This window comes from Caretta caretta, chromosome 14 (assembly GCF_965140235.1).
Source record: "Caretta caretta isolate rCarCar2 chromosome 14, rCarCar1.hap1, whole genome shotgun sequence".
Taxonomy (NCBI): domain Eukaryota; kingdom Metazoa; phylum Chordata; order Testudines; family Cheloniidae; genus Caretta; species Caretta caretta.
Genome location: NC_134219.1, coordinates 18893973 through 18912097, shown reverse-complemented (window position 1 = coordinate 18912097; position 18125 = coordinate 18893973). Strand labels below are relative to the sequence as shown.

The following is an 18125-nucleotide window of genomic DNA, read 5'->3' as shown; positions in this document are numbered from 1 at the left end:
GCACTCTAGCTGCTATCCCAAATTAAAAGTAGAGTTGCTACATCTTCACTGCTATTTTAATCTGAGTTAGGAACACAACTCTTTTTGCAGTGTAGACATATCCTTACTCTCCTCTTGAGCTTACTGGCTTGATTTAGCCAGTATTTGTGGGCACTTGAACCCCTCCATGCTACAAACCAGGTAGAGTCCATTCCAGCCCATACTTCTTCATGACTGAAACCTAACACATAATGCTACACCCAAGAACGTAATGGGAAGTTTGCATGATCCTTGGTGGAGACTGATTCCATACAAATGAACAAATGCAAACCCGTAACACCCAACAGACCTTACCTTGCACCCCCTAAAGAGGATGAGAAATTGTAATGGAGACAGCAGGAGAGTAGAGTGACCCTTGATTGCCTGAAGGAGAAGCAGGGAATCTTTTTCCTGCACTAAAGTACCCTGTGCTTTTCAGTCATATCCATAGAATGTGTCCTACCATGCTCAGCTGATGGACCCCAAACCTCCTATTCAGTGCTTCCACCTTCCCCCAACCACTCCTTAAAACCACCACACAACTCTACCCACGCCTGTTAAACCTACCGAAACTCAGCCTCTGCCCCTCTATACTCATCTGCAATGTCCTGTTCGCTTCCCGTTCTGGCAACCCACCCAGCTCTCCCATTGCACCTCATCACTGGCAGTGTGAACCAACAGGCTACAGACAGAGGCCAGGTCTGCCCTGTAAAGTCTGGCCAGCATAGCTATGTTGGTTGGGGTGTGAAAAAAATTAATCATACCTATTCTGGAAAAATGGCTATGTAGCTGCAGTTTATTGAGGTGAAGGGGCACTTTTGCCTGGATGGTTTGTGTTGTTAGGAGAGATGGTTGAACTATTCAGATGTAAGTTTTTAACAGGGACAGTAACCAACCACTGGAACAAGGGCCATGGTGGATTCTCCATCGATAGCTGTTTTCAAATCACTATTGGATTTTTTTTAAAGATATGCTGTAGTTCAAAAGGAATTATTTTGGTCAAGTTTAATGGCCTGTGTCACACAGGAGGTCAGACTAGATGGTCACAATGGTCCCTTCTGGCCCTGGAATGTAGAACTCTATGCACTATAGCGGCAGAGAATGCCTCTTGTCGGAACATGCTGTGTTTCCATCGGGGGCTTTGCCAGTGCAGTTATATGGTATTGACAAAGCTTTTGTAGCCCTTCAGAACACTACCCTCTATGGAACAACAGTGACAGGATCCCCTCGGCCCTCGAGGCAGTTCCACTAGGTCAGAGCTGAGGTACCTTGGCAGGGCCATTCAGGGGAAGCTGGCACCACCACAGTCTGTGCTTTGCTTGTTCTGTATCCAAACAGATACACACTGGGCCGGGTTCTGATCTAATTGAAACCCATTGTACACTAGTGCAATGTCTCTGACGGTCATGGATTCTTATTTACACTGGTGTGAGAAAGAGCAGAAGCAAGCTCGCCATTACCCAGCTGCCACTAACCTGGCTTCAGGCATTTCTTTTGTAAGGTGGGAATTGAGTCGATGGTGTTCTCACAAGAGTTTCCCCCCGATTTTTACAGATGAAAAAGCAGAAGAAAATGCACCTAACCAAGAAGTCTGACATGTGAAAACAAGATGGCTCCTGATAGGAAACAATGATCCAGCCTGCACCAATGCAGCTGAATTTAAGCAAAACAGTAGATACAGAAACTGAGACATTCAGTACATACACGCTGAGTAATCAAACAACCATCATAGAATATGAGGGTTGGAAGGGACCTCAGGAGGTCATCTAGTCCAACCCCCTGCTCAAAGCAGGACAATTCCCAACTAAATCATCCCAGCCATCATCAATGCAATGGTCTCCATGCCATTCATCTTAACTGGCCGCATGTATCTATGTGGGGTCATCACAACCCCCACAAGGTTGATTAAGCCACATGGGCCTGCATGATCACCCAGATTGCACTGCATGGGCTCCTCAGTATTAGGACATTGGGCAGCTATATGCTCTAGTTCTCTACAAGCATAACACCTATATCCTGCTCGGGATATCCCCTATTCTTTGGGCTATCAGGTCTTACCCCAAGACCCTCTCTCCTCAGTCCTCCAAATCCCTTTGCAGACTCCGGCTGCTCTTCAGCATCATCGTAGGCCTTCTGGGCTTCCCCACATAGGAAAGGGGCAAGGATGCTGGCCCACTGGTCTCAGGGCCAGGCCTCATGTAGGGCCGTTCTCTCAAAGGTGAGAAGATACGCCTTCACATCATCTTCCACCGTCATCTTTTGCAGGTAACTTCTGGCCCTTCGGGGTTTCATCTCATTAAGGCCATGTGTCAGAGTGGTCAGGGCCTTTAGCTGGCTTACGAACTCCTACAGGGTGGCTTAATCCTGGGCTGGCTTATCAGCAGCTGATTCGTCTCCTGTTGTAGTCGTACCAACTCCTGTTGGGCACTCATCTGGGTCCTGGTAGCCTCTTGTTATGCTGCCATGGCCTGCACCAGTGCCCTCAGTAGATCATCCATTTGCAGGGGCAGGGAGGTGATTTACCTTGCCCTAGGATGATTCTCAGCACCAATGCGATCCCCCTTCTGACACCACGTGCGGCAAGCACCCTTTCTGCCTCGCCGGGTTTAGCACTCCCTTCTCTGGCAGGGACAGGGCCTGGAGTACATCAGCCCCCACTCTGCAGCATGTCTGTCTTCCCTCTTCAGGATTTGTTTCTCAGAGCCTTCCCAGTAGGCCTCAGGGCAGGCCTGAGGAGTCCTCCTCTGCCAAACAAAGGGGAACAAGCCTATAAAGCACCAAAACAAAAAGGGAATACCTTTCTCTGGCCCCCTCACTGGGGCAGGTGTTGTCCTGTCGCTGGCCCCAGGGTGTTAGTCCTTCCCCTAAACAGGCACTGGGTTTTGGGTGTCTCACCTATGGGGAGGAGAGCAGTCTCTCACACTGGAGAAGCCTATCTCCCTGCTGCCTCCAGCTTGCAACAGTTTGTCTCTCCCCCCACCCTCTCACCAGGAGAGAGATTTTAACAGGTTTTAGGCAGCCCTTAATTGGACTCAGGTGTCCCTAATTGACCTGAAGTAGCCCCTTCCCAGCTTGTAGGAAAAAGGGCCTTTAGCATTCTAGGGCTAACATACCTGTTTTCCCAGATCCTCCTGCAGCCGTCTGGCCTGACTTTGTCACAACAGCAATAGACATTGAAAAGGATGCAGAAGTGGGAATGAAAGTGGAGTGAACCATCTGACCTTGTACATTAGATGATGTGGGAATAAACTGAACTGGATTCAGCCCTGGTACAAGTGGGTGCAAGACCCACTGAAGTCAGTGGTGCCTCACCTATTACAGCAAGGTGGAACGTGGCCTTCCAATGGCACAAACCTGCAAGGCTCTGAGCACTCCTGTGCGGTACAGGGGGACCTGTGCTCTAGCTAACTTCAGTGGGAGTCAAGAGAGCTCAGTGCATAGATGAACTGAGCCCCACAAACACCGATGGTTTGGGTTTTTTTCCCCCGCATCAGCACTTCTTCAAAACTAGCTCATGCAGTGGTGTTTGTACTTCTCTGTTACTGATGTGGTTGACAGCTAGCAGATGCGTGTTCAGCGTCACAGGAGAAACAGCTCATCAAGCTCTGCCTTTCTTCACTTGACGTTGGGTGGGATTTTATGCAGTAGCACAGAAATCTAGCTCCAAAGGTTTGTGAAAATGCCCTGGACACCGGTTCTTCCAGCTGCGTTTCTGCTCTTCCTGCTTTTCCAGAGTACCCCAGCCCAGAAAGGTATGTAGTGAAGATTCAAGCTTTAACTTTGTTTTGGAATATTGTAGCTCCAATGGCTCAGTCTGTTAAATCCAAATTTGGCTTGGGGTCCTTCTAATCTGGGCAAGTGACCTGCTATTCACAATGGCTGGTGAGTAACAATGGGTCCCCTTTCAACTAGTATTGAAGATGATTTAGCTACGAGCGTAGATAGAGTCTCACCTTTTTCATCACTCTTACAGAAAACTTATTTTCCACCAAATTCCACCAGGTCTCCACCACGCGGTGTATATATAGGTGCTGAGAAACACTTGACTCCATCTACCCTAGCCTACCTTGTTATTTGTTTGCACACACACCTAGTTGCCAGCAATTACGCTATTTGCACATACAATTTTGCAAGGCCTTTATGTTATGGAAAGCAAGGTCATGAAGTTCTTTACCAAACTTGCTTGGAGAAGGATTTATAACATTGTTATTTCCTGCAAATGTACTCTCTGGGTGTTAATAGTTGTTATCAACCGCTGACTGGGGAGAGGTGGGTTGGTTTAAAAGGAAACAAAAGTTTCAGAAGTTTTCTGAAATTTTCTAAGATTGAATTTGGTATTTCCCAGGCATTTCAACTATGGTAGGATTGTTTTGTGTTTCATAGTATTTTTTAGTCAAAAGAAAATACGCTTCAGGTGATATATTTCAGCCAGCAACCACAATAATAAAACCCCAACAATGTTTAACAGAGATTTCTTGGAACCTTTTTAACTCTTCAGACCATTTGTTACAGTAGGACTCATACCACTGAAAATAATTTTTGTACAGATGATTTATTACTTTAAGTTCAGTTGCTTTTCTTCCCCCACAGTACCTCTGTCTGTGCATAAAGAGGGAATATGTAATAGTGTGGGGGGGGCTGCGAAAAGAAGTATTTCTTACTGTGAGTTTGGGGTAACTCAGTCACTCTCATACATTGGAGCCAAACAATGAATTCTGCAAATCAGTCCAATCAAGTGGCTATAGTATAAGAGCTTTGTAGCACAAACATTTTTCAGTGCCACTTATTTTGCTTCTATCTTTGTAGTTCCCCCTCTACTTTCGCCCTTTGAAACATTTTTGTATTATAGAAATAATGAAACCATTGGTATGGGTTGAAGAGTGTCATCTACAAGTGCAGAATATAGATTTCTACTGCTGTTGTTCTGATTAGAATTTGGGCCACTTTGCTTAATGATGAAATGCATCCTAGAATACTCAAGAAGCTGACTGAGGAGATATCTGAGCCATTAGCAATTATCTTTGAAAAGTCATGGAAGACGGGAGACATTCCAGCAGACTGGAAAAGGGCAAATATAGTGCCCATCTATAAAAAGGGAAATAAGGACAACCTGAAGAATTACAGAGCAGTCAGATTAACTTCTGTACCCAGAAAGATAATGGAGCAAATAATGAAGCAATCAATTTGCAAACACCTAGAAGACAGTGAGGTGATAAATAACAGTCAGCATGGATTTGTCAAGAACAAATCATGTCAAACCAACCTGCTAGCTTTCTTTGACAGAGTAACAAGCCTTGTGGATGGGGGAAAGCTGTAGATGTGGTATATCTTGACTTTAGTAAGGTTTTTGTTACTGCCTCGCATGACCGCCTCATAAACAAACTAGGGAAATACAACCTAGATGGAGCTACTATAAGGTGGGTGCAAAACTGGTTGGAAAACAATTCCCAGAGAGTAGTAATCAGTGGTTCACAGTCATGCTGGAAGGGCATAATGAGTGGGTTCCCGCAGGGATCGGTTCTGGGTCCGGTTCTGTTCAATATCTTCATCAGTGATTTAGATAATGGCATAGAGAGTACACTTGCAAAGTTTGTGGACGATACCAAGCTGGGAAGGGTTGCAAGTGCTTTGGAGGATAGGATTAAAATTCAAAATGATCTGGACAAACTGGAGAAATGGTCTGAAGTAAATAGGATGAAATTCAATAAAGACAAATGCAAAGTACTCCACTTAGGAAGGAACAATCAATTGCACACATACAAAATGGGAAATGACCACCTAGGAAGGAGTACTGCAGAAAGGGATCTGGGGGTCATAGTGGATCACAAGCTAAATATGAGTCAACAGTGTAACGCTGTTGCAAAAAAAGCAAACATCATTCTGGGATGTATTAGCAGGAGTATTGTAAGCAAGGCACAAGAAGTAATTCTTCTGCTCTACTCTGTGCTGATTAGGCCTCAACTGGAGTATTGTGTCCAGTTCTGGGCGCCACATTTCAGGAAAGATGTGAACAAATTGGAGAAAGTCCAGAGAAGAGCAACAAAAATGATTAAAGATCTAGAAAACATTACCTATGAGGGAAGATTGAAAAAACTGGGTTTGTTTAGTCTGGAGAGGAGAAGACTGAGAGGGGACATGATAACAGTTTTCAAGTACATAAAAGGTTGTTACAAGGAGGAAGAAGAAAAATTGTTCTTCTAAACCTCTGAGGATAGGACAAGTAGCAATGCGCTTAAATTGCAGCAAGGGTGGTTTAGGTTGGACATTAGGAAAAATTCCTGTCAGAGTGGATTAACAAAAATAAATCTGCAACTAGGGTTTTTTATTTCAAAAGGGCTGACTTTCAAAAATTAAGGAAATTAGTTAGGGAAGTGGATTGGACTGAAGAATTTATAGATCTAAAGGTAGAGGAGGCCTGGGATTATTTTAAATCAAAGCTGCAGAAGCTATCGGAAGCCTGCATCCCAAGAAAGGGGAAAAAATTCATAGGCAGGAGTTGTAGATGAAGCTGGATGAGCAAGCATCTCAGAGAGGTGATTAAGAAAAAGCAGAAAGCTTACAGGGAGTGGAAGAAGGGAGGATCAGCAAGGAAAGCTACCTTATTGAGGTCAGAACATGTAGGGATAAAGTGAGACAGGCTAAAAGTCAAGTAGAGTTGGACCTTGCAAAGGGAATTAAAACCAATAGTAAAAGGTTCTATAGTCATATAAATAAGAAGAAAACAAAGAAAGAAGAAGTGGGACCGCTAAACACTGAGGATGGAGTGGAGGTCAAGGATAATCTAGGCATGGCCCAATATCTAAACAAATACTTTGCCTCAGTCTTTAATAAGACTAAAGAGGATCTTAGGGATAATGGTAGCATGACAAATGGGAATGAGGATATGGAGGTAGACATTACCATATTTGAGGTAGAAGCGAAACTCAAACAGCTTAATGGGACTAAATCGGGGGGCCCAGATAATCTTCATCCAAGAATATTAAAGGAATTGGCACATGAAATTGCAAGCCCATTAGCAAGAATATTTAATGAATCTGTAAACTCAGGGGTTGTTCCGTATGATTGGAGAATTGCTAACATAGTTCCTATTTTTAAGAAAGGGAAAAAAAGTGATCCGGGTAATTATAGGCCTGTTAGTTTGACATCTGTAGTATGTAAGGTCTTGGAAAAAATTTTGAAGGAGAAGGTAGTTAAGGACATTGAAGTCAATGGCAAATGGGACAAAATACAACATGGTTTTACAAAAGGTAGATCGTGCCAAACCAACCTGATCTCCTTCTCTGAGAAAGTAACAGATTTTTTAGACAAAGGAAATGCAGTGGATCTAATTTACCTAGATTTTAGTAAGGCATTTGATACTGTGCCACATGGGGAATTATTAGTTAAATTGGATAAGATGGGGATCAATAGGAAAATTGAAAGGTGGATAAGGAATTGGTTAAAGGGGAGACTACAACGGGTCCTACTGAAAGGTGAACTGTCAGGCTGGAGGGAGGTTACCAGTGGAGTTCCTCAAGGATCGGTTTTGGGACCAATCTTATTTAATCTTTTTATTACTGACCTTGGCACAAAAAGTGGGAGTGTGCTAATAAAGTTTGCGGATGATACAAAGCTGGGAGGCATTGCCAATTTAGAGAAGGACAGGGATATCCTACTGGAGGATCTGGAGGATCTTGTAAACTGGAGTAATAGTAATAGGTTGAAATTTAATAGTGAGAAGTGTAAGGTCATGCATTTAGGGATTAATAACAAGAATTTTAGTTATAAGCTAGGGACGCATCAATTAGAAGTAACGGAGGAGGAAAAGGACCTTGGAGTATTGGTTGATCATAGGATGACTATGAGCTGCCAATGTGATATGGCCATGAAAAAAGCTAATGCGGTCTTGGGATGCATCAGGAGAGGTATTTCCAGTAGAGATAAGGAGGTGTTAGTACCCTTATACAAGGCACCGGTGAGACCTCACCTGGAATACTGTGTGCAGTTCTGGTCTCCCATGTTTAAGAAGGATGAATTCAAACTGGAACAGGTACAGAGAAGGGCTACTAGGATGATCCAAGGAATTGAAAACTTGTCTTATGAAAGGAGACTCAAGGAGCTTGGCTTGTTTAGCCTAACTAAAAGAAGGTTGAGGGGAGATATGATTGCTCTCTATAAATATATCAGAGGGATAAATACAGGAGAGGGAGAGGAATTATATAAGCTCAGTACCAATGTGGACACAAGAACAAACGGATATAAACTGGCCACCAGGAAATTTAGACTAGAAATTAGACGAAGGTTTCTAACCATCAGAGGAGTGAAGTTTTGGAATAGCCTTCCAAGGGAAGCAGTGGGGGCAAAAGATCTATCTGGCTTTAAGATTAAACTCGATAAATTTATGGAGGAGATGGTATGATGGGATAACATGGTTTTGGTAATTAAATATTCATGGTAAATAGGCCCAATGGCCTGTGATGGGATATTAGATGGGGTGGGATCCGAGTTATCCAGGAAAGAATTTTCTGTAGTATCTGGCTGATGAATCTTGCCCATATGTTCAGGGTTTAGCTGATCGCCATATTTGGGGTCGGGAAGGAATTTCCTCCAGGGCAGATTGGAAGAGGCCCTGGAGGTTTTTCGCCTTCCTCTGTAGCATGGGGCACGGGTCACTTGCTGGAGGATTCTCTGCTCCTTGAAGTCTTTAAACTACGATTTGAGGACTTCAATAGCACAGATATAGGTGTGAGGTTTTTTGCAGGAGTGGTGGGTGAAATTCTGTGGCCTGCGTTGTGCAGGAGGTCAGACTAGATGATCATAATGATCCCTTCTGACCTAAATATCTATGAATCTATGGTTAAGCACTAGGGAGATTGTGGAATTTCCATCATTGGGAATTTTTAAGAACAGGTTGGACGAACACCTGTTAAGGATGGTCTAGATAATACTTAGTCCTGCCTTGGGTGCAGGGGACTGGACTAGATGACCTCTCAAGGTCCCTTCCAGTTCTATGATGCTATGGTTTGAAATATATTCCATGGTTTGTGACATGCAGGAATTTACATGACTATCATAACCACATATATGCTATTAGACAATACACTGCAAAGATACTTGAAATAAGAAGATTGGGCAACTTCAGAGGATTTAAGTTGTGAACATCAGCCCCAACCTGATCATATTTCATTTAAAAATTAATGAGAGAAAATTCCTTATTCAGTAGTGTGGTATTGTAGTTTGGGATCATTAAGTCTCAGAAGTTCCTGCTATCGGTAGATATTTGCCTGGTGCCATCAGTCACTAGATCCTATTTGTACATGGTTGCACCAGATCTGAAAGAAACCCATGAAATGTAGCTACTTTGAGACCTGAACTCACTTCTATACAACATAGCCTGGGAGAAAACTGGACAACAGGGGAATCACATGGGTTTTTTTGGTTTGTTTAGTTGGGTTTTTTGGGTGGGTGGGGAAAGTGTTATGCTACAGTGTATTGCCAGACTGGGCATCTTAAAAAAAATTTTTTTTAAATGCTCTCGCTCAGTCACAAGATATGGCCTTGAAGCGTATATCAATGGGTGCAAATCTATAGTCTGTGTTATTCAGAATGTCAGAACTAGAATATTGTAATTTTCCCTTCTGGCCTTCAAAATCTCGGAGTCTGTAATATGATGATTATTGTTTGCTGAATGCCATCAGGGTACTCAGTACTGTTCAAATGCAGTGGAGCACACATTCTGTGTTCCCAAGTGTTTGTTTATAATCTGCATTACTGATCTGAAGCCTGCAGTACACAGTTCCTGTGGATTACTTTTGTATCTTTTATTATTATGGTGTGAAAGTCACTGGGAGCACATAAAACCCAAGCATTTAGTTGGCATACCTGGAGGTGAAATCTACACCCCAACAAAGGACCAAGGCCCTGGGCAGCTATCACAGCTCCTCCATTGCAGCTGCTACTTCAGTCCATTGCATGGAATAGTGGATCCTCTGGACCTATGTAAAGTCAGATCCATGGCTCCTTACCTTGCCCAGTGGCAGCTCCCAACAAAACAGGAGGGGAAGCAGGCCAGTGAGCAACCTCCAAAGATACTGGATGGGAGACAGAAGGCCACTGGGTCTCCCCCTGGAAGACAACCAAAATAAGGATGGAAGCCTGGGCCTGCTGATGGAGAGGGGGGAAGTCTTGTGAGGAGAGTGAGCAGATTTGTAGGGGTAGGCAGGCTCCAATGTCTGGATACACATTCACACATTTGGATTCTGATTCCAAATGACCAGGTTCACCCCAGAGTGAGAGGTCTGAGCTGGCTTCAGGAACGCAGCTAAGGCAATGGAGATAAGCTTCCAAGATGGTCAGCGGAAGGAAAATGGCTATTAAAAGAGACTTATTTGTTCACCTCTCACTTTTAGATAGGGTGTAAGGTGCACCTTATCCTTCTATCCTCCAGGTGCAGCCCTGCCTCAGTTTCCTCTCTGAGGGGAGGGATCTGTTGTAATTGCTACAACATGACTCAAGTTCTAACTCAAAGCTTCCCCTCCTGGGCCTTGGTTTATCACCATACAAAATATATCCCAACAGGAGACCCCATCCACCCACACCTCCTCAGGATATCACAGCTCTCCTCTAGGGCCTGTAGATAATCCTTCACCCTTCCCAGACTACAGTTTCCTCCCTCGGAAGCCCCATAGCCCAATCAATTGGGTGTGCAGATAACCCTCTTCCTCTTGTGTTTGGGGTTCATAAGTCCCACCCAAGGCTGTACGGGTTCCAGACAGCTATTGCCCCTCCTCAGGCTACTGCTTGGAGAGGCCTAAAAATCACTGCTGTTCCCCTTCAGGTCTCCAAGTGGGCAGACTCCCTGTCCCTGCCAGGTCTCTTTTTAAACTAAGAAAGTGGTTTGGCCTTTTATATCCTGCTTCATCTCCCATCAAGCCTTGCCCTCAGGCCTGCGACTCTAATAGTGCCTGAACTACAAGTCCCAGAATTCCCTTGATATAGCTCTGGGAAGTGTGAACAGTGGTGGATGGGTGTCTGTCCTTGAAGGGCCAGCACACTCTGTTACAAAGAGTATGGCAAAGACACCTGGCTCTGGAGCAGAGGGGTGTTTTGTAATTGGAAGAGCTTGCTAGTGCAAGGCCATCCTCCCTCTAGCCTCCAACAGTTCCCAGTCAGCCGCATGGTAATAACATATTTTCCTTTCCTCCTCTCTGCATGCAGGTGTGACACAGGAGCCAGCTATTCTCATAGTTAATGAAGGAGAGTCGGTCAACATAACCTGCTCCGTTACTAACAAGGGGATACTAGTAGGGATGTATTTGAAAAGAGAAGTTGTAAATGCCATGGAAGTGCTATACATCAAAAATAATAGTCATACCAGTACCGTAGACTTTCACTACAAAGACCGCATCGAGATCTCCTTACTCGGGACAGAAATGAGGATAACGCTGCACCAGTTGCAGAAAAATGACACTGCTGTATATGTCTGTAGTGGGAGCACGCTAGAAAATTTCGAGCCCCGTAATGTGTTGAGCCATGGCACCATATTGGTGGTGAAAGGTATTGCACGTTTTTCTATTTTTTTTAAAGTGTAAGACAAGTGGGTATTTATTTTCAGTTGAAAGGGCTGAGGAAGTGTAGAACATTAACTGAATGGTTATGTGTTTCAGTATATGAGTAGAGCCAAGGATGGGTTTATGGAAAGACGGGGTCTTCTTACAGTTATGTTTTTTCCCATATACCAACCATAAATTTTTGATCTGAAGACAACAAGAAAGAACAAAAGTAAAGTCCCCATGCAAGAGTCCAGTGTGTGTCTCATCTGTAACAGGCTGCAGCAAGTCTGAAAGTGAAATGGTTGCTCTTTCTGCATTGAACAGATTTCTTTGACATGGAAACAGGCAATACACAGAAAACAAAGGCATCGTAGTTTTATAGCTACAGACACCACAGTTATTCCCTCCCAAATTTGCTGTTCAGCCATAAAATTTTAAATGTAACCCCCATTTCCTTCCCAGGTTACTTGGGAGTAGGCAACTCTCATCTGTGATCTGGGTACCTATGTCATTAAGGATAATGGAAATCCTGGGTGTCCCAGTTGAGGTGAAGAATTAGGTGGGAAGTCATAAGTACCTGCTCTGTTCCACAAAAGATGATAATTCCCACAACCATTTTTGAAGTACCAGACAGTACAAAGTAGTTGTTGCATATTGCCTTGAAATAGCTGCCCTATCCTTCTGCACTTTCCTCTCTTTCTCTTTAAAGTCAGAGGTGACTTCTTCTCAGATTTGGTCAATTTACAAGTCAGCAGGTAATCATGCTGCAAATTCAGGATGGGATCCAAAGATAAAGCTCCATTTTGGTTAGTTTTTTCCCCACCTACCTCTTGCATCATCAGCCCCAGTAATAAAGATTCTAAAGTCAAACCTTTTGGCAATAGTTTTGTTGAAATGTTGAGGCAGAATAGAATCGAGGTCACTCTCTCCATGCTCTATTGACTCTGCAGCATAATACAGAAAATTGGTTTTGTCTATAGAATATGTAGAGATGACTCAAAAATACATGAGGCTAGATTGGGCAGCTCTCACTCATGCTGGCAGGTACTTATGACTTCATTGGGTCTCCTTGTGTAAGAGACCACCAGGAGTAGGGGTTGCACAGTTTAGCCCACAGAAAACAGAGTTGCTAAATAGAAAGGGGCAATTCCAACTAGTTTCTTTCCCAACGATTGTGTAACCACACTGCTATCACAGCCTTATCCCATGGGATTTACTGGAGCCAGGAGCATGGCAGGGATCCCAATTGTTGTCGCAGAGTTACAAAGCAGGGTGTAACTTTAAACAGAGAGGACTCAATAAATGGGGAGTACTGTACCCTGCCACAATAGAGTCTGTAATGTCCTTGGTTAAAGAGAAGATAAAGCAAGGGCCAGTTGTACCCTATTTCATCTAGTCCCCTATGTCTTTACTAGAGTCAGATATATAACTGGGCTGCCATGTGAAGATGACATTTTTCGAATCTATGCACTTGAAGCTTCATAAGAACACGTGGCTGTAGCCGTTATTAAACATGAAGTCATGGCTATTATACGGTGGTTTGTTTTCAATAATTGTGGCATTGGACAGTGGTACGCTGGTTGCACAATAATTCTTTGGAGAAGTGGTAGGGTAGTGGTTACATGTCATTCCTGGCACAATTCTATACCCCATGATACCAGAACAGTAAACCTTGATGCTTAGCTTCTTCTTACTCCAAGTGTTCCAGCACTGCACGCAATGGTAGCAACCATCCTAATGGGATTGGCACCTAAATCCTTTGTGTTCCAGGATGAAAGCCATACTGCCATCTCCACTGGTCGTCTTCTTCTTTCGTATGGCTGGTGTAGAGCAGCAACTATAATTTCACCTGAAGCTGATGGAGCCAAATGGCTACATCAGGAGTAGCAGAATTTATTGCAGAAATGCCCCCTTCATATTTATGAATTGGGCAATAGGTAGTGATATGTTCGATGGTCTGTTGTGGGGAACAACACTCGCACCACGTGGAGTTCTTGATTTTCCATTTTTGCATTCGATGCCCGCATCTACCATGGTTGGTTCGGATTTGGGTCAGAGTTGACCATGGAACACCAAACCCAGAAACTTTCTGCGTGGAATCCGGCACAGGGTACTTATTTTTTAAGTCTTGTTTAGCCCAGTCTGCTTTCCAAGCCTCCTCCTGATCGTAGCCTGATTGCATGAGACTAAACGAATGTTCCCAGAAAGGCTTGCAGGACTTAACACAGTGGGGGCAGGGCATTGTCAAGTCTTGGTGTATAGGAAGACATCTGTTTTCCTGGATTCGCTGAGCTTCGCGGAATGTCACAGCAGTTCAGTGTATCGGTGGGGGAGCGATGTTAGACAGAACAGGTAGCCAACCTGTTGTTGGAGTCGACTTAAGGGTTCCCGTGATGTGTGGTGTGACACTGGGAATGCACTGGTGGTAATGAGGAATGATGGTGACACTGGTGGACTTCCAGTTTGCTGGCCTGCAGAGCCCCCTGCAGAGCGATATAACATGTTCCTCACATGAAGTCATAATTCTGCCTCTCCTCTGATAAATCACCCACAGAAATGGAGCAGGCAGAGTGCTGTGTGGCTTCCTGGGTGCCCTATGTCCTTTCCTTCATGGTTTTGATCTCGGTTTCTGCGCTGGGATACCTCATTCTGTCTCACATCGATGTAAGTATGTCTTCGGCCACAGCCCCAATGTTTTCTGCACTTCTGACCCTGCAGATAGGAGTCATCCCCAAGCACAACCATGCCTGTTAAAGTGCTGTGCATATAAAACATTGTGGAGCCATAAGACATGCATATGATAAACCTCTCTAACCATGTGTGTCTCCTATTGTCCCTTTGTCCTTCCATCCCCACTGCTCCCATCCCTTTGTGTGCTGACATCCCCTGGTGTCATGACTACATGTAGACTGCAAATTGCTGAAGGAGGGACTGTGGCTTCTATCATGACTGTACAGCCCCAGGCTCATTTTCAGGCTCATTATAATAATAATTTCTTAGAGAGGAGGAGGAAAGCACAAGCCAGCCCCCTTCCCCCCCCCCCCCCAGCTTTGCCTATGGACCTTGATGTGGTAACTGCATTGAAATCCCACCATTCTGCGGTTGCCCTTCTCACTGAAGAATGGAATCTCAACAAGCCCCCTATTGGGATGGACGAGAGGGACGTCCCCTTCTTGCGGTGTTCTGTGGGAGATCAGGGACACCACAGGGTCATGAAGAAGCTCAGTGTCAGAGGGTAGCACAGCCATGTTCCCTGACAATAAAGTTTCCTCAGAGGGCTTATGCAGAAAAGCCTCTTTGGAAATGGGTTGTGACTGACACACGCACTCACCTCCCATGCCCTGCATGTTTATTTAGGAGAGTCATTTCGAACTGTAGAACAGGATTGAATGAAAGCCTTGCTTTGGGCCTCCTCCTAACAAGTTTAACAGGCACCGCAGTGCAATGATGCCAGCAAGCCTCTCCTAAGGAAGCCATGTCTCCTCTTGCAATAATTACAAGACAATTGTCCAAAGCTGTTGGAGCCATTGATACTTTTAGCCCCCTAAAGAGCTGCTGGTGGAAGAGCCTGTAAGAATTTTGGGGATTAACCCAGCCCTTTCTGCTTGTTGCTCTATGTAATTCCTTTGGGCTAAGAGAAGGACCGTTTTGTTATCTCTGCTTGTAACTCCCTGCACACTGAGATGAAAACAACTCCTGGGCAGGGGTTCTGCTCCAGCCCTAGACCTGGATGGCTGCCTGAGTGTTTTGTTTTTGTTTTGTTTTTTGCAGATCAAGAAACACTGCCAAGAAGGAAAGAAAAAGCAAGCAAATACGGTGTACGAAGACATGTCCTACACCCATAGGGTCAACACCCTGGCCACAGGCAACTCTTATAGCAATTATTAACCAGCTCTTGCCAGCTGAGGCAGTGTGGACATCAGCAGCTCCTTCTCCATGTGCTTGAGCTAGAAAGGCTGACATCTGACAGTCATTCCCTTTAGTGAAAAGAAAAAAATACCTGCCTTGTGTCCTGTGCAATATTTCTGCTTATTTCAATCAATTGTGAAGACCACTTTGGGGTGGGGGGCAGGGAGGTTACTTACAGAAAATGTAGAGAAATGAGTGCATCCCTGAGTGTCTGAGTGTGTGCTGGGGAAGGTGGCATTAGATGCTGCGGTGTATGATGCAACACCTACCCTTGCTCCGCCCGTTAGTGATGCTCACAGTCCCCAATGAAGCATGTGAGAGAAGTTGTGTCGGGAGTACGGGGAGGCACTCAGGTCCAGATCCACAAAGGGACTTAGGCACCTCAACCCACACAGGCACCTCTAAGTCCCGGTTTAGGTGCCACTGAGATCCACAAAACCTCCACTCAGCTTCACCTAACCCTGTAGGTGCCTAAATGTGTTCAGCGCCTGATTTTGCAGTAAAAGTTCCCTGGGCACCTAAGTTCCTCTGGGCAAGGGCGCACCTGCCTCCCTCTTGGTGTCTGGCCACCTAAGCCCCAGAGCAATCCAAGAACCAAGGGAAGATAGGTACTCCTCCTCCTATCTTACCTGTGGGACCTGATCCAATAGGCACGCTCAGACCTTACCTACTGGATTGGGTCCCACAGAAAATCTGGCTGGAGGAAAGTGGTGGTGCTGGTGCCTACCTTATAACATTCAGCCCAGTGGTTAGCTCACTTTACCGGTATGTGGGCAACCTGGGTTCAGTCCCCCTCTTTGCTTGAGGGGAAGAAAGGATCTGAACAGAGATCTCCCGCGAGTGCTCGGACTACTGAGTTATGGGATATGCTGATGTGGGACTCTCTCCTGTGAAACCTGTTCCATTTTGAATAAATACTTAGTACTTGGGAGAGAAAATGGCTCTGCAGATGGGTGTTTAGAGCATGCAGTTCCCCTGCTCCAGTGATTGTAACTAGTTATCCACCATGTAAGAGCTTCAACAGGAGAAAGCGAGGGAGCCCAACAACAGACCTCTCCTATGGCTCAGTGGTTAGAGCACTCTCCTGCAAGCTGGGTGACTCCTCTTCAAATCCTTTCTCTCCCTCAGGCAGGGTGGGGGGAATTGAACCTGGGTCTCCCAAGCCACAGCTAAGTGCTCTAAAGTTAGGTGGTAGACACTGCCTCCTCCCGTGGCTGTTTTGTGTGCAGGTGCCCAACTCATTCTCCCAAGAAACAAGGTAGGAACCTAAGCTGCTTGACTCCAGGCAGCTGGTTCCTATTCATGGATCATTAGCAGAAATAGCAGCCTGGTCATAGACACCTATCTCTGGGAGAGAGGTAGGGGTTAGCACACCTGCCTTTTGTCAGCATCTCCCATTGGCTAGCTGAGGTGGCTCCCTGCCTAGCGTACTGGCTTTTGTAGAGCTCATTCTAAGGTGCCTCTCTCTCCCCATGGGAGCTTAGGCACCTAACTCAGGCTGTGTGGATTGCAGTGTTGTTCTGTGATTTTCTAGGTATCTAAACATGGGGTGTTGCTATACTCCGCACCGTAACGCCTGAACCCATGAGGTAGGCTTCAGACACCATGGTGATGCACATCTATATAAAAACATAGATGGATAAATAAATAGATGGATTCCAGCATTTGCAACAAAGCACAGGTAGCTGGGTAAGTGGGTTTTGTGTAATCTAAGTATTAAAGCAGAGGCAGTTCCTCAGAACAGTATTCAAAACCCATTTGTGAAATGGCAACATACAAATGTAAAGAGCTTGTCTAACACCCCTGTAGTCATTGACTATCCCACAGGGATGAAGTTGGACCTACAGTGTATATGACTGGTCTTGCTTTAGGGTAATAGCCAGATGGCTGGGATTCTTGCATTAAATTCAGGAAATGGTGAGGTTTTCAGGTCCATGATATCACAGAAGCTGCTGTCCCTCTTTCTGATTCTTTGTCTGTTTAATGTAGGTTATTACACAACACAGCTCAGTAAATCCACCTCAGTGATGCTGCACTGTACAATGACTTTCAAAAGTCAGCTAGCCTGGACCACAATCAATAGCTAAAAGAAAAGGAGTACTTGTAGCACCTTAGAGACTAACCAATTTATTTGAGCATGAGCTTTTGTGAGCTACAGCTCACGAAAGCTCATGCTCAAATAAATTGGTTAGTCTCTAAGGTGCCACAAGTCCTCCTTTTCTTTTTGCAAAGACAGACTAACACGGCTGTTACTCTGAAACCAATCAATAGCTAGACATCTGACCAGGGAGTGGATGAGCCTGGGCCAAAATCACGCTAGGATATTTACCTTTCTCTTGGTAACATGAGTTTAAAAACTCAGTGGGGTGAATAAAAAGCTACATTAGCTCTGTAATGGCTTATATAGACCTGTCCTTTGGTTAGCAGGGAAGGATTTAATCCTCTTTCTCTCTGGCTAGAGGACAGACCACAGCTGTCTGCCTTGAGTGCAGGGAGATCCAGAGTTGGCTCAGCTGTGAGGAATTAATTAATTACCCCCAGCCCCAGCACAGTATAAAACAGGGGAAGTGGGCCTGATATTTGTTATTGGATTCAGGGTGTTTAGGAAGGAAGTTAATGAAGGAAAATGGTCTTTAAAGTTTTTTTTGTGCTTTGTATTTGATTGAG

The 18125-nt window shown here is 44.8% G+C and overlaps 1 protein-coding gene across 1 annotated transcript; it reads left to right on the top strand.

The window, feature by feature from the left end:
• The first annotated feature begins 3544 nt into the window (after positions 1 to 3544).
• CD7 (CD7 molecule) lies at positions 3545 to 17258 on the top strand. Its single transcript, XM_048817270.2, has 4 exons — positions 3545 to 3770; positions 11215 to 11553; positions 14104 to 14213; positions 15321 to 17258. Exons 1-4 carry the CDS (start codon positions 3698 to 3700, stop codon positions 15435 to 15437), a joined length of 639 nt encoding a protein of 212 aa, XP_048673227.2. The 5' UTR covers positions 3545 to 3697; the 3' UTR covers positions 15438 to 17258.
• The last annotated feature ends 867 nt before the right edge of the window (positions 17259 to 18125 follow it).